Genomic DNA, 9,529 nt, shown 5'->3' with positions numbered 1-9,529 from the left:
AAGTCATCTCTCCATAGACAGGTCCAGGCGGGTGTGTGCTGTGAGATTTTTCCATGGAAAATCCGGGTGTCTCCCCCACCCAGCTCAATACGCTCTGTTCCTCAACTCACAGTGGAAGGAATGCCCTATCTTCAGCCTCTTCACGCCCCAGTTTTGGGGACTTTCCACCAGGAAAGCAACTTGCAAGTCCGGTTGGGAACCACTGCTCTAACCACTACACCACACTGTCCCGCGGCTTTTTCTCTCTCCCTCACAGAAGAAGAGCCTTATAGCTGGATCATTCCAAGGGCCTGCCTAGCTCAGCACCCTGTCCTTACAGGGGACAGCCATATGCCCCAACGGTTAACTAGCAAGCGGAATTCGAACCCGTGCCCACTCCCTTCCTGTGGTTTCCAACACCTGAGATTCAAAAGCATTGCAGCCTGCCAACTGTGGAGGGCAGAGCACAGCCGCCATGCCTTAATCCTCCGTAAATTGCCTTCTCCTCCCTGGCGCAAGAAGGGTGCGTAGGATCAGGGCCCTCTGGCAACCATCGATAGCCCTCTCCTCTTCCATGGATTTGCCCGGTCCTTTTAAAGCCATCCGAGTTGGTGGCTGTCGCCTCCTGTGGCAGGGAGTTCCGCAGTTTATGTGCTGCGTGAAGAAGGATGTGGTGGGATTGCAGAGGAAATTTTTAAAAAATGGGAAATGATATGTAATGAGTTGAAGAAAATGTTCAAATTAACACTTGTAAAAAAATCCTGGAGCATTTTTGTTAGGGGTTGTAGGAAAAGACCTGCCAAGGAAAATGAAGAACATATTTTATGTATGCAACAACAGTCTTAATAGCACAAGGATGGAAGAATGAAGAAACCCTGACAAAAGAACAGTGGCAAGGGATATTGATGGACTACGCGGAACCGTCAAAATTGATGAACAAACTACGCGATAAAGGACAACTGTGAGTTCAAAGAAGAATGGGTACCTTTTACAAAGTACCTAAAGAAAGAACAAAACGAATTGGGACTCCTTGGCAGGTTTTGAATAAACAGACACAAATTTGTCTTTAATATAATAGACGGATAACTTAGAGATTTTTACATTTTTATAACAGGCAGAGAACAATATGTGTTAATAAATCAGAAAGAGGGGGGTGGGAGGGGGGAAATACAATTGTTGGAATAACTTGTTATGTGAAAATAGCCAATAAATAAATAAAGGACCGCTGTTTTATCTGCCCTGAATTTGAGGGATTTCCGCAAGTTACGGGGGAGCCTATCAATTTCGTCTGTCCACTCCAGAAATCTTTTTTCGTAAACTTCTTACCATTTCTCTAAGCTAAAAAACAGTACCAAACCTTGTTGCTTTCCTTTGTCGCTCCATCCCTTTGATCCATGCTGGCTGCCCCCCCCCCTGTTTCCACCTGTCCGTCTCTGCTCACCTGTCCTCCCCGCCCCACAGCAGATCCGACCAGCCTTACAGGTGGGTCGTTGTCTGACTCGCCCCACCCCCAGCCCTGACCCAGCCCCTCTCCCCCCCCCCCCCGGTTGGTGCTTTATAACCAGGGGGGCAGGGAGAGAGCCCCGCTTGCACTATGGGGCTCTGGAACTGCAGGAAGAGGTGCCCTAAGGACAAGGACCCCGAATTCGGACCCCAAGGGCAGACCCCCACAGGGGTAGCTGAGAAAGAGCCCTTGGAGGAGTCGTTGGAGAAGGTCTGGAAGGAACGGGAGCCCGGAAAGCGATGTTCCCAGAGGATTCGGGGGGCTTTGAAACGTAAGAGGAGCCACGGGCAAGGGTTGCGGCGTTGGGGGGGCAGAAATGACCAGCTGAGGGGGGGGGGACTTTGCGGGTGAAAGGAAAGCTGAGCCATGCCTCTGGAGTTTCAACCTGGTACTCTTCAGACTTGGGTTTCCAGCTGTTCTTGGACTACCGTTCCCATAATCCCTGACCACTGGTCTTGCTGGCTAGGGGTGATGGGAGTTGTAGTCCCAAAACAGCTGGAGACCCAAGACGATTTGGACCACAACAGCCAGGCACGCTGGCTGAGGCTGATGTGAAAAGGATCTAGGGGTCTTGTTGTTTAGTCGTGTCCGCCTCTTCGTGGCCCCCTGGACCAGAGCACGCCAGGCACTCCTGTCTTCCACTGCCTCCCGCAGTTTGGTCAAACTCATGCTGGTAGCTTCGAGAACACTGTCCAGCCATCTCGTCCTCTGTCGTCCCCTTCTCCTTGTGCCCTCCATCTTTCCCAGCATCAGGGTCTTTTCCAGGGAGTCTTCTCTTCTCATGAGAAGGCCAAAGTCTTGGAGCCTCAGCTTCAGGATCTGTCCTTCCAGTGGGCACTCAGGGCTGATTTCCTTCAGAATGGACAGGTTTGATCTTCTTGCAGTCCGTGGGACTCTCAAGAGTCTCCTCCAGCAACATAATTCAAAAGCATCCATTCTTTGGCCATCAGCCTTCTGGAGATGGTGGGACAGTGTTCTTGAAGCTACCAGCATGAGTTTGACCAAACTGTGGGAGGCAGTGGAAGACTGGAGTGCCTGGCGTGCTCTGGTCCATGGGGCCACAAAGAGGCGGACATGACTAAACGACTAAACAACAACAAGGGTGGCTACCTGCCAGGGATTCTTCACCTGTGATTCCTGCATCACAGGGGGTCAGAATAGATGGCCTTTGGGGGTCCCTTCCACCTCTGCAATTCTACCATTCCCAGCTGCAACTCCCATCTTCACCAGCTGAGGTTGTGCAAAAATATCTGGAGAGTGCCAGGTTGGGGGGGGAGGTTGGTGCGGTGGGTTAAATCCTTGGCAGGGCTTTATCCAGCGTGGGAGGGAAAGTGGGGGGTCCACGTTGGGGGTGTCGGGCTTGAGGGGGGACCCCAGGAACTCTTGTCGGTTGGAGGATGGGTGGCGGCTAACAGATTGAGGTTGAATCCTGACAAGACAGAAGTACTGTTTTGGGGGGACGGGGCGGGCGGGTGTGGAGGACTCCCTGGTCCTGAATGGGACAACTGCGCCCCCGAAGGACCAGGTGCGCAGCCTGGGAGTCATTGTGGACTCACCGCTGTCTATGGAGGCACAGGTCAATTCTGTGTCCAGGGCGGCTGTTTACAGCTCCATCTGGTATGCAGGATGAGACCCTCCCTGCCCGCAGACTGTCTCACCAGAGTGGCGCATGCTCTGGTTATCTCCCACTTGGATTACTGCAATGTGCTCTATGTGGGGCTACCTTTGAAGGTGACCCGGAAACTGCCATTAATCCAGAATGCGGCAGCTAGAGTGGTGACTGGGAGTGGCCGCCGGGACCACATAACACCGGTCCTGAGAGATCTGCATTGGCTCCCAGGACGTTTCTGAGCACAATTCAAAGTGTTGGTGCTGACCTTGAAAGCCCTAAACAGCCTCAAAGGCCCAGTACCTGAAGGAGCATCTCCACCCCCATTGTTCTGCCCGGACACTGAGGTCCAGCTCCGAGGGCCTTCTGGCGGTTCCCTCGTTGCGAGAAGCTACAGGGAACCAGGCAGAGGGCCTTCTCGGTGGTGGCACCCGCCCTGTGGAACGCCCTCCCTTCAGATGTGAAGGAAATAAGCAGCTATCCCATCTTTAAAAGACAACTGAAGGCAGCCCTCTTTAGGGAAGTTTGTAATATTTAATGCTGTACTGTTTTTAACACTTGATTGGGAGCCGCCCAGAGCGGCTGGGGAAACTCAGCCAGATGGGCGAGGTATAAATAATAAATTGTTGTTGTTGTCTCCTTCCAGCTCTCGGGCTCTGCATCCGCTCTCAGATCCTCAAGTTCGGCGAAGACTGGCTCTTCCTCTTCCTCCTCGGTATCTGCATGGCGACGGTCAGTTTTGGCCTGGATGTCACCGTATCGAAATTCCAGCAAGGTGAGCTTCTCCGCCTTCTGCCCTCCCCGCTGCTGTGTCCCTCCTGCCGTCCAATCCTCCGCTGGATTGAAAAACCCTGCTAAGTCCTTGTTTTCCAGTTAATTTTGCCCTTTCAGCGTATTCCCTCAATTTTTCTTGCTATTCTTTCTTTCGTTGGTATCTTCTTGTCTTTCCATTTTGGGCTGGTAATATCCTAGCCGGGATGCGAGTGGCGCTGTGGGTTAAACCACAGAGCCTAGGACTTGCCGATCGGAAGGTCGGCGGTTCAAATCCCCGCGACGGGGTGAGCTCCCGTTGCTCGGTCCCTTCTCCTGCCCACCTAGCAGTTCGAAAGCATACCAGTGCAAGTAGATCAATAGGTACCACTCCGGCGGGAAGGTAAACGGCGTTTCCATGCGCAGCTCTGGTTCGCCAGAAGCAGCTTAGTCCTGCTGGCCACATGACCCGGAAGCTATACGCTGGCTCCCTCGGTCAATAAAGCGAGATGAGCGCCGCAACCCCAGGGTCGGTCACGACTGGACCTAATGGTCAGGGGTCCCTTTACCTTTACCTTTAATATCCTAGCCGCTGTTGTAGTGCACATAAATACAGTCGTACCTCGGGTTACAGACGCTTCAGGTTGTGGTTTTTTTTGGGTTACGGACCTGCCAAAACCAGGAAGTACTGGAACAGTTTACTTCTGGGAATTATAAGGGTAAAACTACCTAAACAGTACAGAAATCTATTCATATATGTGACTACAGTGGCAAGAATGTTACTTGCCCAAAAATGGAAGGAAGCAGAAGTCCCAGCAAAGGAAGAATGGATACAAAAACTTATGGGATATGCAGAAATGGCGAAACTTACCGGAAGAATAAGAAATCAAGACAACAGACTTTTTATAAAAGAGTGGAAATGGTTTATAGAATATTTACAGATAAATTGCCAACAGATAAAAAACATTGGTGGGATTATTGCGATAACCTGCCATTTCGTAAGAGTATATATTTAAAGCAAATGAATAAACGAGCGAAAGGCAATAAATCTGCATATGCAGAAGAGATCCAAAAACAAATTTAAGGAGCCGCAGAGGGAGGGGGAAGGGAGTCAGACTTTGAAATGTTAAACTGACTGTGAAACTAATGAAATGTATAAAGTGTAAATAAAAACTTTTAAGTAAATAAAAAGACAAGAGTGAGCCAGGCCCAAGGGTTCTGATTCGGTATAAGGCAGATTCCTGAGTTCCTAAGTGGGGCTGTGGGAGTTGTAGTTCAAAGCAGCTGCCGGGCGCCTCAATGAGATGTTGAAATGAGATGTTGCAACTGGACTTCTCCGCGACCCTTCCCCTCTGCAGGGAGGTGGGACCGATTCGGATGGTCCGCCCCCGCCACTTATCTCCCGCTTGGACTACTGCAACGTGCTCTACGTGGGGCTACCTTTGAAGGTGACCCGGAAACTGCAATTAATCCAGAATGCGGCAGCTAGACTGGTGACTGGGAGTGGCCGCCGGGACCACATAACACCGGTTCTGAGAGATCTGCATTGGCTCCTAGTACGTTTCCGAGCACAATTCAAAGTGTTGGTGCTGACCTTTAAAGCCCTAAATTACCTTGGTCCTGTATCCCTGAAGGAGCGTCTCCACCCCCATCCTTCAGCCCGGACACTGAGATCCAGCACCGAGGGCCTTCTGGCGGTTCCCTCATTGCGAGAAGTAAGGTTACAGGGAACCAGGCAGAGGGCCTTCTCGGTGGTGGCGCCCGCCCTGTGGAACGCCCTCCCAGCAGATGTCAAAGCAATAAACAACTATTTTACTTTTAAAAGTCATCTGAAGGCAGCCCTCTTTAGGGAAGTTTTTAATGTTTGATGCTGTACTGTTTTTAATATTCAGTTGGAAGCCGCCCAGAGTGGCTGGGGAAACCCAGCCAGATGGGCGGGGTATAAATAATAAATTATTATTATTATTATTATTATTTATTATTATTATTATTATTATTGAACCACTGATGTTTGGCTCCTGCCTCCACGCAGCTCACCTGTGGGTTTACGACGGGCTGGCGGACTCTGGTTACCTGCAGTTCTTCTCCTGGACTTCCTACCACGTGGTTCTGATGATGGTCTCTGCCGCCGCGGCCAAATACATATCTCCCCAAGCTGCCGGTGAGTGAGGCTTGCCTTGGTTGGTGGAGGGACCTATAGAGACAGATTTGTGGCGCAGTTACTTATCATGGAATTGTTGTTGTTTTTTTAGTTTTTTTAATTCAAAATTATAACAAGACATATTATCCAAAAACATATCATCCTTGTTCCCCCAACCATTTCCCCTCCCTCCCCCCTCCCCCCTCCCACACAAAACCCCACCCCACCCCCCGACTTCCCTCAGTTCCAGTCTTTGGTTTCTCTAAGAATGCTGTTTTCTGCATGTTACAAAGTTGTAAAGGTAAAGGGACCCCTGACCATTAGGTCCAGTCGTGGCTGACTTTGGGGTTGCGGCGCTCATCTCGCTTTACTGGCCGAGGGAGCCGGCGTACAGCTTCCGGGTCATGTAGCCAGCAGGACTGAGCCGCTTCTGGCGAACCAGAGCAGCGCACGGAAACGCCGTTTACCTTCCCGCCGGAGTGGTACCTATTGATCTACTTGCACTGGTGTGCTTTCGAACTACTAGGTTGGCAGGAGCAGGGACTGAGCAATGGGAGCTCACCCCGTCGCAGGGATTCAAACCGCCAACCTTCTGATCGGCAAGTCCTAGGCTCTGAGGTTTAACCCACAGTGCCACCTGCGTCCTATACAAAGTTGTATAGATCCTCAAACTATTTAGCTGATTATTATCAGTAAAAGGTTTGTGAATGTTTATTCAAAACCTGCCAAGGAGTCCAGTTCGCTTTGTTGCGTCTTCAGATGCTTTGTAAAGGGTTCCCATTCATCCTTAAAATCACAGTTATCCTTGTCCCGTAGCTTATATGTCAGTTTTGCCAGTTCTGCATAGTCCATCAATTTTTCTGGCCATGATTCTTTAGTTGGGGTTTCTTCAGTCTTCCATCCTTGTGCTACCAGAACTCTCGCTGCCGTTGTCGCATACATGAAGATGTTTTTCAACTTTTTTGGCAGGTCTTTCCCTACAATCCCCAACAAAATGCCTTGGGGGTTTTTAAACAAATGTTAAATGGAACATTTTCTTCAAACTTATCATGGAATTGTAGTGTTGGTGCTGACCTTGAAAGCCTTAAACAGAGAAATTTGAGGGCTCCCTTGGACAAAAAACAAGGACACCAGCCAGGAAAACTGGACCAAAACAGCAGCCAGTAGGCTTGGTCTTTACTGAAGACTGTCGCCACAGGACTCCCACCTGCCACAAGGTGGAACAAGATGGAAGCCCCAAACAAAAGAGAACCCAAACTTTTATTAGCTTCTAATCCCCATGTTGGTGGGACGCGGGTAGCGCTGTGGGTTAAACCACAGAGCCTAGGACTTGCCGATCGGAAGGTTGGCGGTTTGGGGTGAGCTCCTGTTGCTTGGTCCCTGCTCCTGCCCACCTAGAAGTTTGAAAGCACGTCAAAGTGCAAGTAGATAAATAGGTATCGCTCCGGCGGAAAGGTAAACGGCGTTTCCGTGCGCTGCTCTAGTTCGCCAGAAGCAGCTTAGTCATGCTGGCCACATGACCCAGAAGCTGTACGCCGGCTCCCTCGGCCAGTAAAGCGAGATGAGCGCCGCAACCCCAAAGTCAGCCACGACTGGACCTAATGGTCAGGGGTCCCTTTACCTTTAATCCCCATGTTACACCCCCCAAATTACATCACTGATACATCACGGTTACATCATGAAAGGGGAGGTCTGGTGGCCGTAATCTGAGCATCCTGGACCCTGCCCCATGGTTCTCCTTGCCCTCCACCAAACACCCATCAAGTGGAACAAAAGAGATATTTACCGTACATTTTCCTGTTTCCCAGCCAAGTTCATCCCACCCTTTTGTCTCCATCTGGGTTTGTTATTTCTGGAATGCTACCTGTCTGGCACTCAGGTATCAGGATGCCAGGGATTATCCCTCAGGCAGAGGGGCTGCTGAGGAGCTGAGCTCACCTGTCTATATGAATTTCTGAAGTTTCCCAGTGAACCAGTACAGAGATCCATTGATCAGTGAATTCTTGCATTTGGTATCGTGCAGCAAAGGCCATTTGAATAGACAGGAAGAAACTGTGATGAAGTGTTTTGTGGGGACAAATCACAAAAGTCACAAAAGCGATGGTGCTGATTTTGGTAGTGGGCTGCAGGTGCCTGATATCTGCTGGAGGGGCAACCCCCCCCAACCTATGTATAAATTCCTGCAACAACCTGAAGGAGCGTCTCCACCCCCATCGTTCTGCCCGGACACTGAGGTCCAGCTCCGAGGGCCTTCTGGCGGTTCCCTCCCTGCGAGAAGTGAGGTTACAGGGAACCAGACAGAGGGCCTTCTCAGTGGTGGTGCCCGCCCTGTGGAACGCCCTCCCATCAGCTGTCAATAAAAAACTATCTGACTTTTAGAAGACATCTGAAGGCAGCTCTGTTTAGGGACGCTTTTAATACCTGATGAATTATTGTATTTTAATGTTTTGTTGGAAGCCGCCCAGAGTGGAAACCCAGCCAGATGGGCGGGGTATAAATAAATAATAACAATTATAATATTATTATTGATCATATTCTTGCGTTGGACTAGATGACCCTCAGGTCCCTTCCAGTTCTATGATTTCGTGGTTCTGATTGGCGTTTTCTGGACTCTTTCCCCACAGGCTCTGGGATCCCTGAGCTGAAGGTGGCTCTTCGTGGGGTCGTGCTGCGTGAATTCTTCACCTTTCGGACGTTGGTGGCCAAGTTGGTGGGGGTGCTTTGCACCTTAGCGGCTGGGAGCACCATCTTTCTCGGGAAAGTGGTGAGTTCGAATGGCGCGGGTGCCTCCATTTCGGGGGGGGGGGCGGGAATTCTCTGCATGACAGAGGAGGAAGTCTTAGGGAGGTTGCTGGATATGTCTGGTGCTGTGTGCTATTTTCCACCCAGTACTGCACATATACAAGAGCCTTTAAAAATTGGGCCTCATGAGGACTAGAGCCTAACCCTTTAAACAAACAAACAAACCAACATTTGGTCTAATTTTTTAATGCCACATATGGATTGGGATCTGTATACAGTGGCGCCTTGGTTCTCAAACTTAATCCGTTCCAAAACCAAAGCGTTCCAAAACCAAGGTGCGCTTTCCCATAGAAAGCAATGCAAAACGGATTAATCCGTTCCAGACTTTTAAAAACAACCTCGAAAACACCCATTTAATAATAATTTTGCTATCTAAGGAGACCATGGATCCATAAAATGAAAGCAATAAACAATGTACTGCAGTCACACAATCAGTCAGTCGGTAGCTGAACTGGGTTCCACACAGTCACAAAAACGAAACGAAAAAGAGCCGCAAAAACAGAAAACGCAAAATCATAGAATCATAGAATCCTAGAGTTGGAAGAGACCACAAGGGCCATCGAGTCCAACCCCCTGCCAAGCAGGAAACAAACAAATAAATAGCAAAAGCAGGCAGACCTCAGCGTAACACTCAAAACGGAGCACGTTCAGCTTCCGAAAAAGATTTGCAAAGCGGAACACTTACTTCCGGCTTTGCAGTGTTTGGGTTCTGAGTTGTTTGAGTACCAAGGCGTTTGAGAACCAA

At 49.8% G+C, this 9,529-nt stretch overlaps 1 protein-coding gene across 2 annotated transcripts in view; it reads left to right on the top strand.

Annotated features, from left to right (window-relative positions):
• The first annotated feature begins 1,517 nt into the window (after positions 1-1,517).
• LOC310692080 (chloride channel protein ClC-Kb-like) overlaps positions 1,518-9,529 on the top strand; it is a 41,484-nt gene continuing 33,472 nt past the window's right edge. For both annotated transcript variants that reach the window (XM_083472588.1, XM_083472587.1), the window contains exons 1-4: positions 1,518-1,754; positions 3,739-3,867; positions 5,875-6,003; positions 8,607-8,746. In XM_083472588.1, the coding sequence (XP_083328714.1) occupies positions 1,574-1,754; positions 3,739-3,867; positions 5,875-6,003; positions 8,607-8,746 (579 nt within the window). In that variant the 5' untranslated portion in view covers positions 1,518-1,573. The remainder of the gene's footprint in view (positions 1,755-3,738; positions 3,868-5,874; positions 6,004-8,606; positions 8,747-9,529) is intronic.

Source organism: Podarcis liolepis (genome assembly GCF_965112155.1).
Source record: "Podarcis liolepis genome assembly, chromosome: 13".
Classification (NCBI taxonomy): Eukaryota; Metazoa; Chordata; class Lepidosauria; order Squamata; family Lacertidae; genus Podarcis; species Podarcis liolepis.
Note: the sequence above shows the minus strand (reverse complement) of the source record. Positions and strands in the feature narration are given on the sequence as shown.